The sequence below is a fragment of the Chlamydotis macqueenii genome, chromosome 13 (genome assembly GCF_036417535.1).
Source record: "Chlamydotis macqueenii isolate bChlMac1 chromosome 13, bChlMac1.mat, whole genome shotgun sequence".
NCBI lineage: Eukaryota > Metazoa > Chordata > Aves > Otidiformes > Otididae > Chlamydotis > Chlamydotis macqueenii.
Window position 1 is genome coordinate 2,290,806 of NC_141568.1, and position 17,936 is coordinate 2,308,741.

The 17,936-nt window shown below is 36.6% G+C and overlaps 1 protein-coding gene across 5 annotated transcripts in view; it reads right to left on the reverse strand.

The window, feature by feature from the left end:
- The window catches only part of BANP (BTG3 associated nuclear protein), a 144,551-nt gene that overhangs the window by 111,221 nt on the left and 15,394 nt on the right, over positions 1 to 17,936 (reverse strand). For all 5 annotated transcript variants that reach the window (XM_086758110.1, XM_086758109.1, XM_086758107.1 and 2 more), the window contains exon 4: positions 16,486 to 16,685. In XM_086758110.1, coding sequence (XP_086614236.1) covers positions 16,486 to 16,685 — 200 coding nt within the window. The remainder of the gene's footprint in view (positions 1 to 16,485; positions 16,686 to 17,936) is intronic.

Genomic DNA, 17,936 nt, shown 5'->3' on the forward strand with positions numbered 1-17,936 from the left:
TTAAGAAGAGAACATATAAGAAAATGTGTTTTAGTGCCAGAAAAAGCTTTCTTCTTTCTCTCTGCTTCCCACAGTAAGTAGTCCACTGTTTTTTTCACTGGTCCAGCACCTCAAACATGACTGATGGTCATTTATTTTTCCTAACTGTATTTGTTGGCTAATTGTTGAATCACAAATTAAATAAATTGATGACAGCAACTCTCCCTTTATTTCAGCTCTAACAGAGCACCTGCTTGCTTGAACAGTCGTGGATCTACATAAGACTTCAAGCACTACAACATCCATAGGTTAGACCTAAAGAAGAGATACAAAATTGTCATAAGAGCTAACACTAAATGGATCTCAGCTTTGGCACAGATAATGTGGTTGACTAGAGGTTTTCTGGATACAAAAAGCCCCAAGGACTAACGCCCTGCCTCCCTCTTACAGAAATTGCATCTGTTGCTAGCAACAAATGGGATTCTCATGGATTGCCAATTATCTGTCGGACTACAAACCTGGAGAAGCTCTGGAAGATGTTTGTCTAATCATAGACAAGTACAAACTGTACTATAGCTCTTCACATGTATGTGAAGTTCAAATTGTATTAAGCAATAAATGGGGTTTTCTGTTGGTTTTTTTTTAGTTGCTAGAGTATAAGGGTTTATGATGCTTTAATAGTCATCTTTTCAAAATTTTCTCCATTATCAAGGATAAAAACCCCCACACATTTCTTATTTTTTAAAAAAATGGCAACTTCCATCTATTTTCTCAATGCCAGCACTGCATGTTTAAAAACACACACCAAATACTTGATAAAATACCAATTTGTGGCAATGTTGACAGTTCCCCAGTCCAGTAAATGTTCTCGTTAAATTTCCCAAATTGTCCAAACAGCCACATTTGAAGTTTTTACAGGCCAGTTTTAAACGTTCGAGAATTTTACACTTCCTTTTAGACACTGTTCTTTATCACCATCTTTCTTGCAATCACTTCTGAATGCCTGTTTAAAATGTCACTTACCAAAGCTTATTTTTAATGAACACTCTGAAAAATTAATTTCAGCTGTAGAGATAAATGCAATAAAATTCCATTTATCAAGTCCTTAGGATTTTGCTCCTATTAAGTTTATATTTGAAAAAGAGTCTTAGTACTGAAACTTGACATAAAATAAGGAAGAGGTTGGGGAGGGTTGTCCCCCTTTTTTTTTTCCTAAAGAATATTCATTTTTAAGGAAGACAATTTAGAGAGTGAGTTGGATGGCATATAGTTTAAGCAAATTTAGAATAAGGAAACACTTTTATACAACCCATCAACACAGATTTATCCTGCTGTTCAATGTATGCTCAAGTTTCCTTATGTCAACACAAACATTTTTTTTTTCAAATTTATACCTAAACAAATACCCACGAAAACATTGGCTCCTCTAAGAATTAAAATTTCTCTGTTAGTAGAGTGGATTGTCGACAGGAAAAATCTACCTTCACAGTTCTTTTGGGAGGAGCCACTAACCAAACATACCATTTTACTGACACGTATTTCCTGGCTACACAGCACAAAGGCAAAACCAGATACTACATACAAAAGAAAAACCTCAGGAACAAGCCACAACAACTGCCAAATTGTCCATCAAGTGTTTTACATTTGGAAATTAATTGTTAGCAAGTTGTGAAGACTCAAAGAATCTACAAAGCAGTTTGGAGAGAAAATAGAGTCACAGAAAGCACAGCGGTAGAGAACAGCTAAAATAAGCATTTGGAGATATTCATCACAGCACAACAAAGCTATAACCACCAACTAACTCTCTTGGTGATTAACCTGCCTAAGCAGGAACTTTACATCTAGTTTGGAAATAACTGGAGTTTCCTGTCTACTACCAGGAATCATTAGCGTTGAACAAAATATTATTTCTGTGTTCTGTAGCTACCAACACAAAGACTCCAGTAAAACTCACTCAATTCTTTCTCAGTCTTGGAAGAGAAGGAGTTTCTTATGTTTAATGCTTAACCCCTGAAGAATGATACTTTCAAAAGCAGTCTGCATGAGGAGGATGAGGTAACCTTTGTTTACAAAACATCATAAATGTTAACCAAAAAACTCCAGTTCTGGCCCTTGTTCTACATGAAACGAGACAGCTACAAAATTTGCTGACAAATTCTGACAAGAAGGCATCATGCAGCAGGATTTTGTCAGAGCTGATGCTGTGAAACTTGAGCAGCTACTTAACTGGAAGAAAACAACAATTGGGACCAATACAGAAAGGCGCCATTATGCTCGAAAAAGGAGAGTTTCACAGGATTGCCTTAGAGTCCAATTTGGACTTGGGAGAAACAGATATCCACAAGGTTCCCTGCAGATACAGGAATGTGCTTCCCAGTAGCTTTCCTGTGAGATGTTACATTCTCTGTTTTCAGATTTATTTATTTTGAAGACATAAAAATAAGAAATCTGCTGAATAGACACAAAATTAAACAAGAAATTCTCTGTAAAGTCAGAATATTGGGCCAACCTGACAAAATCCATCGGAGGAAATCATTAAAACTTACTACAGCCTAGTGCATCCTCATACTGGGTTATCCCAATTTCTTTTTTTCCGTCCATACATCTCACACTGGAGATGAATCATCTTAAATGACTACTTAGGTACTAAATTACAGAAAACAAAAATCATGAAGAAGAAAGAGGGAAGCTTCTGATATTCACCCAGATCCTAAATGAAGCAATTCTTTCTGCCAGTACTGCCAGTACTATACTCATAAAGATGGAAAGAAAATATTAAGAGGGGTCAGGAGGAGTGCTTCAGAAACCCAGTGTTATTGCACAGGCTTCTGTACTTTCCATTTCTGTTCACGTACTCCTTTCCCCGTAAGCATTAGAACTTGCAGAGACTGGTTCTGCAATTTGCCTGTTCTTGGACACAACTTAGTAAAAAAAAATGTAAAATGCATTCAACCTACAGATATTATTATATTTGGAGATTTTTTTTTAACACAGCTTAACAAATAATCTGTTAAGCAACAGGCAAAACCATTTTTTTTTAGGTAACTCTTTTCAAGCATGCATATTTGGCCTCTGTTGTTTTTTTGGGGGGTTTTTTGGGGTTTGGTTTGTTTTTTTTTTTAATATAAAAGGATGTTCTATATTTTGCACAAGAAAATTGCTGCCAAAGATAATTTTCAGTATGGAAAACGTGTGAGTCAGATGTGTCTTAACAGTCTTAACTGTTGGTTTTTCATTGCAAATAACTGATCACACAGAATGCAGCCAATGGCAAAAGAAGTTTTGCCAATACCAGGACTGTCATCTCCTCCTCTTCACAGATGAGGTTTTCATTTAGAAAGAGAAAAATAAACGAAAAGAGAGATCAAAAGTGTTTCTGCACATGAATGAAAATTACTTATAGAAAAACTTGGACTGAAGTTTTCAGACAAGCAGTTATCCTTCTTGTTTTCCTAGACACAGTAATACAGACCAGTTACAATGAAACATTTAGAGCAGTGCTCAACCAGTTAAAGAAAAGCAAGAAGAGAGCCCTCTGTTCAGACCATCTCTGAGCCTCCTGCACATCGCATATGCAAGCGAGTGAAGAAGAGCTCAGAGACATTCAGCTAGCCACATCCAAGTGCACTGCTGCTTTCTGTCTGTATGATGCTCTGCGGTCTCTACAACCCCTGCACAGTACGTGCTGCTTATCTGGAACGCGGAGCTCCTGAGGATATCCTTCTCATCTTCCTCTGGTGCACATACTGGAAAGATGCAGAAGGCGAGGAGATCAGGAAGGCAGGAGCTGGAGTTACTGTTGGCAGACTGCTTGTACTAAAGGTCTCCAGCCAAACGCAGCCTCAAGTAAAGGAAGTCTGGGAAAGAGACCTTGAACTCCAGTACTTTCCAGTTTACCGCTGGGGACTAACCTGAAGACTTAAATGTATAGCTAACGCATGTGTGGGGGCTCTGAATGAATATTACAATTAGCCCTAACATGAAGAAAATCTAAATGTTTTATAAATGACACAGAAAAGTACCGTTTTAGAAATGTGGTGTCTTCCTTACTTTTTTTTTTTTTTTTTCCTTTTTTTTATCTTTCACTAACACTTGTGTTCATCTGTAAGAACAGACAGATCTTTTCATTGCTATTTAGGAAGATAATGTTAAAATGCTCCTTCCGCTTGGTGACCACCTGCTTCCTTTGCCTTCTGCACATACAGTTAAGATTCCCTATCCAAAGAGGAATGAGAAAACTGACTTATGAATTTACACTATGGTATACATGAACAAAACCACAAGCCAGCAAAGCATACACAAAATTACAGTGGATTTATGCCCAAAAAAAAAAAAAATTAATGCAGCTCCTCATCTCCCAGGAGAGCACAGACTTGCCCACAACCAAACCATTCCCCAAGATGAAGCCCAGTGGGACACCTGCTGTAAGGCAGAGAGCTGTACACGCACTTGAACAGTTAAAATTTTCAGTGTCCCCAAACTGTGCACTCGCCCAGTCAGAGCCAATTGCCAGAAAAGCAGCAGGGTTATCCATCATTTTCAGTACGAGTTCAGTAATCAAAAATTATCTTTGGATTCTTTGCATCTGGAACATCACACGAGAGCAGACATTATAAAGACAGCACTAGCAATTAGGTCCTGTAAAAAAAACAAGCCAAAGTACAACAGCTGTCACTGGAGAGATTCATGGATCTGAAAACTGAGAAAGCTGTAATCAATTTATAATAAAGATAAAGCAAATGCAGCACTTATGAAAACATACTGTTAACAGTTTAAGAACATTTAACTTCAGATTTTCAACTCAAATAAGTAAGAGCCAGGAATTTTCCAAGTTACAAACCACATCCTTATAGTTTTATTGTACTCAACCTTACCTACAGAGAGTCTCTGAACTGGCTGACAGGCAGAATGACAGGAATTACTGGCTTTCAGATCAATTTTACCAACCAATTTTAAAAGCTGTTAAAATCTGCTGTGGATTGTTCTGCTAAAGATACTTGTACAACCACGTGTAATCATTCATAAATGACAATACCCATCTCTAAGTAGTTCACCAACTAGCCAACAGCCACACAACGCTACAAGTGACCCAAAGAACCTACCACTTAGCAAGTCAAGCTTGTTACTTGTGGGACTTTACAACACCTGTATGTGTACACAAGCAACTTCATACTTTGTTGGGCTTAAAAAAAACAAAACACAAACCATCTTATTTAACACAACTGCAACTCTATAAAAATTAAACACACAGTGAAAAACAGTCTCCAAAGAACCTCTTGGCCTAAGTAAAAACACAAAAGCAGCAAAAACCAGTACATCCAGGCCACGTGCAAGTGACATAACTAGGACTGAAGCACACTAACAGAAATGGCATTGCTAGTCCTCTACTTCTGATTATGGACAAGGACAGGTCATAACTTACAATTAACAGGTTAATACCAGCCTCTTCAAAGACAAATGAACACAACAGCAAAGACATCTTTTTTGTCAGAGAGTACAGAACAAAATTTACAGTTGTTACCCTTCTTTGAGCCTCAAGTTCCTGAACTAGATAAATAGCAGTAGTGCAGCCTACTGGAGACGTTATTCAACATGAAATGAGAAAGGCTGATCTATAAGGGAAGGACAGTCACTTTCCATAACAAAATATGTGGGCTTGACTGATCCTGAACACAGCTGCTCTGAATGAAATTACCTACTGCAGCCTTAGTACTAAAATAGAAATTGCTGTATGTTCAGAAAACACTGTATGAAACAAAAGTAAAGATTTTGAATGCTTTATTATACAATCAGCTGCTTCTAAATTTGTTTTCCAAATTTTCTTACAAATTCTGGTATCTACTAGCAGCCTAAGTCTGACTTATGTGGCACTAGAAGTTTGGGGGTGAAGGAAGCAGCATCACAAACTGGCTTTCAAGACACCAGTTACAGTAACTGAAGCCTCGATGGTCACCAGATAAACTGCAAATAAATTTAACACTAGGTTTCTGCAAACAGAACTCAAACACACAACTCTTACATAGCCGGTTCGTAAATAACTTCCACCATGTACCTCTGTTTTTCTTGCTTTTCATAATTACCTAACCAGTTATGTACCCTTGCCACCATACACACATTTTTACAGAAAAGCCAAGAACCCTACTACTGAGAGCTGGTACTGAATCTTTAATTTCCATATACCCTGAAGGGACGTTAAAGAAACACCACTCTTCACTTTCTACAAAGCATACAATTTTTAAAGTTATTAAGAGCAGATTTCTTGTCTCGTACTCCACCCTTCAATACCGAACAATGAGTCTGAGCTGAAGATATGCAAAAATGTACAGTTCCACAAAAAAGGAAAAAGTCTCTTTGGAAAGACATTCAGATTCCAAACTGTGTGTTTTTTACGTTTGGACATGTATCAGTTAAATAGCATCTGCTGCCAAATAAAGCAGATGGAAGACTGGCTCTTAGCCATCTTACCAACCTTGCCGAGACCTTGCTAGATGTTCGGCTGTTTCATCCTTTTGAAGCTCTGAATCCACCGATAGCTCTTTTCCACCTTGCTTAAAGTAAAACTAGGACTCTCCAAAACACACTGTAGATTATTTCTTTTAAAACTGAACTACTAGGTATTACTTTCCATAAGTAGCAAGACCAGTTGTTTTTGCAACTTTTAAAAACAGTGTTACTGGTACTTTGATCTGGTGCAAACTAGTATGCAAAATATTTTGAAACACAAATTTCTGTCATTTCCAAACGAAGACAAAAACTTGCCCATTTTTATCACAAATAGATTAGCTGCTCTTCTCTTCATTCATTCATTTTGTTGTACTTGCAGAATTAAACGCCCCAACTTACAGAAGTTTCCAGGGAATGCTCTTAATGCTGGATTTTCAAACTCCTAAGCATCTCTGGAGACTGTAACATTAAAAATACTTAAATACTCAAAACTGGAATCCAAACGAATATATAAGGCTTTTCTGCCCCCTTCTGTTTATTATACGCTTGATAAATTATTTCTTAAAATAGTAACATATGCTTCCACAATCCTGTGCACTGCTTCAATTATATTAAGATTTTGAGAGCTTCACCAAATACAATCCTAATAATTTTCATTCATTTTAAAACATTCATGAGGTAAAAACTGTCCACTTTCATTAAACACAGTAATTCTTTTCATTTTTTATTTAGGAGAAAGGAAAAGCATGAGCCACATGAAGGCATTTGTCCTGAACCAAATTTCAAGTCAAGCATCCTTTACATTTATTTCTTGAATGCAACAGTTGGCTGTGCTCATGGAACCATAGAATTAAAGTCAATGTTCTGCTTTCCCCAGAATTCATCCAATATGACCTTACGGGATCTGGCAAGGGGGTAGGTTAACCCACATTTTAGTATTCCTATAAGTGGTTTTAAATGTTCTTACACACTAATTACACCAGCAAATGTCTCCTTAATCTGTGTACAAAACTCAAAGCCTTTTTGATCCCCATGTATGCCTCTCTCTTTCACTCTCATATACCCTAACAATTAAAGGATGTTGTTCTCTAAAATGTCTTGGCACAAGGGGCAAATTCTGTGAGCATTCAGTTCTCTCTTTTCTTAGTTTACTATTCTGAATAGCAATATATTGCACAAGGGGCTTCACACATCTGCATTCCTGGTTTTGGTGTCAAAGCTTTCACATAAGGCTTTTCTCTGCAAAATGAAAATAAAACGATTCAGTAAGGTCTCAGACGCAGAACAAAGTTCCTGTGTACTACCTAAGTGGGAATAAATAAACCGTTTACCCACATGTGGTTCAGAGCAAGCACAAATTACTTCCGATGCTTTAAACCTCCTAATTTAAAGGATTTCACATTTGTCATAGACCAAGAGTAAGAACATGAAAACAGGTACAAGTACCTGGCAAACAGTAAAATACTAAGCCCTGTAACACACCTGAAACCTTTGCCTAAAACTTGAAGGAAATTTACTACCCAAGACTTTCTTTTCCATGTATATTGCTGAAAATCTTAGCTAGCATTATATTTAAGAATTCAAAACTGTATCCTTCTAAAAGATTATTTTTAGTGTTTTAAGCCTCACAGGCACATTTGAATCACTACCATCACAATTAAAAAAAATCCATGTCACACATTTTGCATCCAGTTCCCAGACATAAGCTATCAGCTGCTACTTGCTAGGCTCTCATTTCAATCACTGGACCGTTATAAATGATATTTCATCAGAAACCATTAGCTTAAGAAAAATTGGACTTGGGAGAACGAATCAACACAGTTCAAATCTTGGTCAGTTTGAAAAGCTTGCTAGATTAAGTTCCACCCCATACACACATGAATTATTGAACTCTCCAAAACACAGATGAAATGTTGGTATTAAATTGTTATTTTAATCCCATAACTGACCTTGCACTCTCAACCTAAATACTATCTCGCAGTTATACATTGTTTCTGAATTTATAAAATCCCAACAACAAATTACTAAACACTTGGCTCCTCAGTATCTTAGTGCAACAATAATGGAATGTGAAATTCCAATGAGAACACTGCCATACAAGCTTCTTAAATCCAAGATGCCGTTTCTCCTTAGTCCTGTGTCAATTTTAACTCCCAATGGTGAAGGAAGTAAACGTACAATTTTCACAAACCACTGATATGTGGAATTTGGACCACTTGCTGATAGTCTGGAAAAAACCTCCAGACAGAAAGCCAGCAAGGCAAGCTTAATTTCAAAATATCTAAGTCTCCAGCATAAATGTCCAAAGCAAGAAGACTTCTTAAACTATTTTCAACATAAAGGTGCATTGATCCTAGCTATAACGACTCGCAGAATTGCACTTAATTCATAGCAAGTACTTCTACACTAAATGCATGTTTCAATGCAGGTAAAAGAAAAAGATGTAAATCAGTATTCCTGCTGCTGTGGAGGACCAGAATGCATCTCAAGATGTCGAGGCTGACAAGTTCTTGTGACAAATTAGGAGACTTTGGAAAGCATTGTCATGTTCTTCAGGGAATGAAAGATGTCAAGTATTTTTTTCATACTGCAGCCAAAGAAACTAACACTATGGAGCCCTGGATAAAGAAAGAGGGGTTGACATCTAATCAAATAATTTCCTTACTTTATTAGCTCAGGTTCATAAACTAGAAATGCAAGACAATTACAATTTTCAGATAAACGTGTCTACTACACTTCAATAAGGTATTTGGGTTTTTCATCCATCTACTCATATATTTCAATCCACAACAATTCTTCTGGGTTTTCTTCCAGAAAATACTGTGATCATTTGCTGGCATGGTAGCTACAGTGATAGCAGCTAGTTTCCTTTATTTAAGGAAACCATACAAAACGTACTTCTCGCATTCAATTTGAAAATGAGAGACAGCATGCATGTCTGATAATATAGAGATGCATCTGTAAGAAACCCCCTTATCACTTGCTTTGCACTAGGGTTTTGGGATGGGGGGAAACAAACCACAAGACAAACCAATGGGAGACAGAAGTGAAAACAGATGCCCCAAAACACAAGAAAAGTAACATTACTGTGGACCAACTGACGCAATTTTGAATGGCAGTTCAAATTGACTCCCCTTGTCAACGTTCCACTTAACCAGAATTTTAGCTTATGTTTATGTGCTCTTTAAAAAAAAAAAAAAAAAAAAACACTGAGATTCTAAATAAAATTTTTAAACTCATAAAAAGGGTAAAATCATCTGAAGTCATGAAGTTTTAATTATAATCTTTACATTTTGTTGATACTGACTTTGTTCCCTAATTGCCAGTGTACCTGAAATGAATACGGTGAAAACAGATCATAGACAATCGTGCCATTTTTCTTCAACCCCTTCCATGCCCAGACATAAACAGACTGGACTTGCATGAAAGAGCTATTCACATGAGGGCAGCACAATCACCCTCAATTCTTCATGAAACAAACCCATTAATTTTAAACAGAACTCTTATTGGCTGAAGCTACAGGCATGACACTCAAACTGGTAATTTAAAATAAATGTTTGCACACAGTACCACTGACCAATGACAGAAAGTGACAGAGAATAGCTGTTAATTTATTGATACCACAGGGTCCAGTCCAAAACAATGACACAAGTTCATCTGTGTTTTTGTCAGCCGCCCCCAGACTTAAAGGTTTGCACTAAAGACTCTGCTGGATGAGGCCCTAGCAAGAGACTAAGATATACTGAAGGACAAATAAATACAAAGTGACAAGAATTTCTGAAAACCTGATGAACCTCAAAGCTTCTCCAAATAAAGCCTTTAGAATACATTCTGATTAACACTCCAAAACGCTGACTGTATTTTCAAGACATTATCTGTCTTGATATCTGTCTGACACTCCACCACCTCCCAGAACATGGGCCAATTTTACATCTTTCGCTGAGCTGCCTGCTGAGTTGTCTTGAGGACTGAATCTGCTTCCAGGGAAATATTTTTCCAGGCCTAGGGTTCAGTGCATGAGATTGGGCGCACAGCAGGCAGAGTAATGTACCTGCAACTTGAAAATAAACCATATACTATACATTTTTCAGGACACAGTATTCCTCAATACATGCTTTGTTTCCAGCTGGCTACTTAAAGAAAATATCTTCCTGCAAACTGAGGGTCTTCAGACCTGGAGAGGACAGGAATGAACAGTTAGCTCTCAACTTCAGTTAAAGACAGTAACAATCAAGGTTTACAACGTTGATTTCTTTATCATTGAATTAAAAAACATAACAGGGAGAAAGAAAAAATAGCCATAAACTAAACTTGCATAATGGTTTACATCACCTAATCAGTTATAGTACCAACTTCAGGAAATGTGGGAAAGAGGTTAACTATATACCTCAGAGACTCAACAGTCACTATTTAGCGCTAAGAACTGAAGAATTACTATTCTTTTTAAAAGCCTGGATAAACATAGTGGGATATTTTATTATAATCTATAAAAATTCTTATGCTAAAAATGCAACAAAAATGAAAAAGCTATTCAACATCTGACAATGTGAAATTAGGTCGGTCAAGCAGATCGTAACTCACACAAGAAATATATATACACTAAAAAAAATTCTAGCTATTTTGGTTTTTATACCAATAGCTTGATTATATTTCTTTAGGTTTGAGTTTTTTTTCCCCCCTAAAGGCTTTATATAGGAACAACAATAGTTTTGCTAAATCTAGAAGAGCAGTCATCCCACAATTCTTTCCACCCCACATCCCCCTGCTTTACAACTTCATTTAAAATCATCTCAGTTTTCAATTTTGCATTATTTAACTACAAAACCACTTGTAAACAAAAACAATCACACACTAGAAACACAGATCTGGAACTTGGGAAATCTGGAGCCAAAAGGCTTGCCAACTGGCACACTGCAAATAAAGTGGAAGAACAAATCCTGTTCTCAAAATCTACTGATTAAACTTTGTGGTAAAACAAACATATTAACGATCTACACCTACAAAAATAAAGCAAGTTCTTACACCCCATCTGGTACACAACTGCATCAAGCCTTCTCTTTTGCATGTAAAACACATTTGTTTTGTATCTTAAGACAAAAAAAAAAAAAAGACAAATGCTGTTGTCTAAATCAAGCTGATTGAACCTACCAGGACAATTAACTGCAGACCAGACTATCTGAAGCAGCTCTACTTTAATAAGCTAACGACTAAGCACAAACAACTCTTGTTCAAGGATACCTTATTAGATCTTTGCACAATAACTAAGTTCATCAAACTCCGCAATTTCATTTAACTCTCCGGTTCCTGTTAGAGACAAAAATACATGCAGTCCTATCTCTGCACTCAGCGATCAGTATCACTAATAGTTTAGCCACAAATGCAGATGGTAAAGAACCAGATGTATGTGGTCTGTATTTCAACTTCACCATAACAAAGGCTCAAGGAAAATATCTGAACAAAAGAAAAACTCTACTTACCTATGAATTTCCATATTTCATCAGAAACTTTTTTATTAAGTATGAATAAAATATTGATTTTAAATTTAAATCTCCCTAAAGTGAATATATTTTAAAAACTGCTCTCAATTACATGTGTTTGCCCAATAAAAATTTCCAGAATAACAAAGCAGAATTGTACAAAGTAGTATTTGTAGAAAATACCCATTAAAAAAATTGAGAGTTCTGTGAAACCAAAACAAATTCCTAAGTTATCTGAAGCAATCAACCTTAACTATTTATAGTTGGGCTCACTCCGACAAGTGATTAATGGAAAGACATTAACAAAAATAACACTGTTTCTGGACTGAAATCTTTCAGATGAAATATTTTCTTTAAAACATGGATAAAAGATTTCAGCCACACTGTCACACTGTGTACTCATCAATTTATAAATCTCAAGACCTGGGCACACGCTAAATTTCAAACTTATCATTCTGATGCTGCCATAATGATAGGCCATCAGGCATTGCACCAATTCCCCCATCCAAGAAACTTTCAGCAGCTACTGGAACTTTTGACCAGCATGGTACCTCAAAGAAATTAAGAGGTTTGTAATAGCCATTCTGCCGGGAAATGCTGTAGACAGAAGAGGAAAGACAGTTCCTGGATGGAAAAGCAAGGCTGTACTAATGCTGCACAAAGCCGGACAAAACTCAGAACACCAGGACAACACACGTACTCCCATTACCAATTTATTACATTATTTTGCTACTGTTCTTGGCTCTTTTCAAGCTCCATATAGTTCAACGTAACTCTGCAATCGAAGGATTTTTGCCATCCATTCTACTATCTCAACTGCTCATACAAATTATCCATTAAACAGCACCACATCCCCTTCATTTTCTTTATCTGCACAGCAATTAGCTGGTATATAATGAAGTACTGTAACAGCGGATCAGAGTAAACAACACAAAAGAACTGAGAACACAATCCAGCTTTCATGAAGTTGTACTTGCACAAAACATCAAGAGCAGTAGACAGTATTGTAATTTCTGAATTAAACATCTTGTAGTTTTCCAAAAAACATTAGCAAGCCTTCAAAAATCACATACCCAGAAAAGGATGATGGAAGATTTCCACACATATCATTTCTCATGTGTTTCATAGACAGAAAGCAGAATGAGACTCTAAAATGCACTGCATTTCTGTCCCGGGAGCTAATAACATGGGGTGGCTCCTGATTTACTGCAAGTCTCCTTGAAAACTTCTGCTTCATTTCCCTAATAAGAATTTTTAAAACTTAGAAATAAGTTTGGCATAAAAAAAAAAATACCAGTTATCCCAATAAATCGACGTGTTTACTAGAAAAAACAACTTATTATTGAATGTAAATCTGACAACTGTTACACAGTGAGACTCCTGCCTCCCTAACGCAGCTACATGGACAGACGACACTTTATCACTTCATCTTCTAAGTAGCCAGTGTACAACGCTGCACGCAGTGTAAAATTCCACATCATAGTCAAGGCAGGCCATAGTGCGTGGCTGTGAATCCACCTGGTATGCTCTAACTACACAATTCCACCGCAAGATGACACAGGAGGAAGCTCCTTGTCCAAGCTGTCTTTGTTTTCATCACATGATGACTTAAGCTTATTTCAAACTGACAAGTCTTCAGAAATTCATTTAATTTTAAAAGCACAAGTAGTACAAAGCAATCAGAGTGAATTTATAATGCACAGTTCATGCACTTCACTGTGTGCACTGCTGTAAATCACATTTTTATTATGTTAAATCTGCACCAAATTAACACAAGTAACTAAATTACCAGAAAAATTGGGAAAAAAAAAATCACTATAGCGTGGAAGAGAAAAGATCACAAACTCTAAAAGTACGTATCGGAAAATGGATGACAGTCTGCTTTACCGGCAGCATAGCACCATCTGGTTGACAGGCTTTTACTAACTGCAACGTTTTTGCCAGAGTGGCAAACTCAGTATTATTGTAGTGTCAGAAAAAGGAGAAGGAGGTTGAAGAATCTCATTCAGACATAGAATCTGAAAATCACTATCCAAAATACGAACTCGCGTTGGCAGCTCTCCACTGCCATCTGCAATATAAGGAGAAGAGGGAATGCAGAGAGCTGATACAAGAGAACAGTCCATGCAAGTTTAAATTGGAAGTCATCAACAAGTGATAAGAGGTTTTTATGAATGAGAGACAGGGAACTCAGTGAAACATTCTATCACTGTGAAACTGAAGCGTTACTAATTCCAAGTTAAACACATACACCCCTCATTACTTTCTTTGAGTTATATGGGCCACAGACTTCTAGAATAAAAAACCTTCAGTGCTTTATTGGCAAGATGCATTTGATAATGTGCAGCTTCTTACCAACACTAATAAGTATTTGGGGCAGAGAATGTTACAGTCTTCAAAACTTCTACCTAAATTATGTCAGATTGTCTGAGAAGCTATCATCATAAATTTGTACGCTCAAAACAAAGGATTAAACAAGTTCACCATTAACACACAGGACATATTTCCAATGGTTACAGGGATTAAAAAAAGGTCTGACAAATCCCATAAGAAACTCAAAACGGTACAATTTGTAGAGAAAGCATTCACGGAACAGAAATTAATAGATTCCCAAAGAGGCTACATATTTCTGAAAATGTTTTTGAAGGCTTTTGTCCACAAACTGCAGTAAGAAGTTCAGCTTATGCACAGGAACTTAAAGATCTCTAATATAATGATCAAAAAAATCAGTAACAGATTTAAAGAAGGTTCCTTGAGAAATAATTATTGATAAAGAGTATTTCACGAAAACGCTGTTGTAATATTCTAGTTACTTGCTCTATGATCCAAAGAGTTATTCCATGTACTTTATTTCTTTTGATAGAGAACTTAGGACCTCTTCAATGTATGATGCCTTCAAAAGCATCGGTAAATGTAGACAAAGCACCTATTTTAAAGAAAAATCCAATGAAAAAATGGAAAATTAGGATGTCCAATGGTCAGGATGGTCATCACCAGCACAAGAACAAAGACCAATAAAGGAATTCGGAACTGAGGCCCAAACATTGTATTTGGACATCTAAAAAGGAAAGTTGTTTTGGAAAAGCTTGAGGACATCAACTGCTCCTAACTGGGCAGGTGATTGTTACAGCAAATGTAGCAGAAAGTACTCAAATTTATACTGAAAATAAAAAGGACATTTGAACTTTCCAAATAGAGATTAAAAAACACACCGTGTTCTGTACCGTTTTTGATTTTTAAATACAAACAAGTTATCTTTTAAAAAGATTAGACTACATTCGTCAGAAGTAATCACGCTCAATGAACGACTGCGACGTAACAGCCTGCTTCATTCAACAGATACAGCTAGGTGAGCAGAGCATGCCCCTCTTACATAAATCTCCCACTCTGAACCCTTATGGTAGTAAGGTTTACTCCATCCTGTTTCATAAATGCACGAACTTAAAGATACTGTAATAAAACATGATTAAGATCTTGAGGTACATTTTTTTAAACTTAAAATACCTATTATAAAAATACAAACATTGAAAGTAAAAAAAAAATTAAATAATACAACAGTGAGCAAGTAGTGGCCTAGTAAGGGTAATGATTGTGGTGCTGGGTTTTTTTTCCCCATTTTCTCACGTGGATACATCTCACAGTATAAAGCAAGGAACTCGAATAGTGCACCTACAACACTGCACTCAGTATAACATACCAAAAATACATTCAAATAATTTTTGGATATTGACAAAGTTCAGAGAGAGTAACAAAAACCATCAGAAGACAGAAAAGCAGCTTGACCGAAGTTGAATTAAGTTAGTATATCCTGACTGGAATCATATCACATGTGAAAGTTGCCTACACACCTTTGTCATGGAGAATAAAAAGTAATTATTTAGAGAAATATTAAGGTTTTTTTAGCTATAAAGATATGAATGAGAAGGGAAAAGTTGTTAGACAAAAGAATCTTTGATAAGCATACTTCTCTGGCTGGAATCATCCCCATGGTAAAAGGACAGGCGCATCAAGACTTGAGATATTTAAAACTGATTTAGGCAACTCGTACATAAAGGTACTGCAGGTCAAACCTGCACTGTCATCGAAGTGGATTTGATTATTTAACAGATTTTCCATCTCCGACTTCTAACCCCAAAGCAAGCACAGATATTATTCTAGCAAGTCTTTAGAAAACAAGCACATAAAACAAACTCCATTGTATTTCTGGTGAATAAGAGTAAAATGAGAAGTAATTACAATGACGATGAACTCAACTCAGAACAGTCACATAAATGAAAGTAAAGCAAGTCTAAAAACCCTGTCTAAAATAGCTGATGAGACTTTTCCAGAGAATGGATGAATCAGTCTGGTTTAAGTCAAAATCATATGTGGAAATAGTTGCAAGCTGTCCATGGATCAGTGTGTCATTCTAAGTAACATCATTAAATTGGTACAAAAATTACCTTCAAGATAAATTAATTCTACATTCATAAACAGCATACCAAGCTCTTGACAGCTACACAGAAAGCTGCAGAGCTAGATGCCAAAGAAATGGATTTACGTTATTTTAAAAAGCACACTGACGAGTACTCTGTTCTTTTCTTACCATCGCACTTTATTGCACGTCTGTGTAGCGCCAAGAGGAGAACCCGCCACCATGGGGACTTGGATGGGGCTATGCTGTTTGTTCATGACAAGATCCAGCTTCTCTTCCAGTGATTTACAGGTGGCCTCTAGTGCCAGCAGCTTCGCCTCAATGCTATCCAACCGCAGGCATATTGTCTGATTAATGGAGTACAGGAATGACTAGAAAGGGGAGAATGCAAAAGAAACTGATTTTAAAGACTTACACATTTATCTCCAGCAGCACACACATAAGGAAGCTCCAGATAAATGTGACTGGAAAACATCTCTAAAGGAACTACCAGCGTGATTAGTGACAGAATTCAGCCACGTACAAAACTGATGACATCCAGGAGCATTTTAGCATTCTCAAATTCTTCCAGATCTTTATTTAAAAGCCAAAAGCATCCAAGCCAAACACATTTTCACCTAAGCTCTTTGTTAGTATGATTTCATACACCACAAAATCATTTAAAATGACATGCCAAAGCCCTTCATTCAATACATGTAAAAACAAAAGGATTATAATCTATGAACGCATCGTTCTGGATAAAGTTAAATAAGACTTTTTCCTTCCAAAAGAGATAAATTCAGATGATTACAGTGGAAATTATATCAACACAAATAACCTCAGAGGCAATTAATGCCGCTCACTTAAGTTTTCTCCTGAACACCAAATCAAGAAAATCAAATAAATAAAATCTGTTTTCCTAGGCAATTTTATTCAAAAGAAAGCATACTCCACTCAGTCTCTCTGGGGAAAAACAGGCCATTAAGGGTAACGTGACACACGTTCTCCCTTGCAAACAGCAACTGTGCCATCTTGTGGCACTCCACTACAATTTAAACACCTACTCAACCCTTTTACAGTGCTGCTCCCCTGATGCTCTTTCAACAGAGAGCTTCAGTTTCTATGGCCATTTCAGAAATACAGAATTATATACTATTTAATGCGTGTGGCAGTAAAATACTACTCATATACTTATGCTCCAAGGCAAAAATGTTACCGAGAGCACGTTAGTGGGAACAGCAGGGGAAGTTCTGCAAGTCCAGAAAAGCCTGAGCTACTGAGCCTGAAACAAATACGGCTTAACTACTCAGAGAATGCTGTTAGCTTAAAATAATAATTTAAAACACGCTGAAAGTATCTACAAGTTGTAATACAAATACATGCTCAAGTTTCTCTTTTAGGCCAACTTTATTCACTTTATCAAAAAAATCTACCAAGAGGGATGTCTGAGCCACTGGAATTAATTCTGATGACATTTTATATTGCATATAAAATACTTGCTATTGATTTTACACTGGAAGATTAGCCAGTCATACAGATTTTAAGATATATGCACAAAAATGAAGAAACACTTACAAGAAGGCTATGAATAATTCCAGTATTACATATAAACAGTTTATTTTACATTCTTTTCTTTCAATATA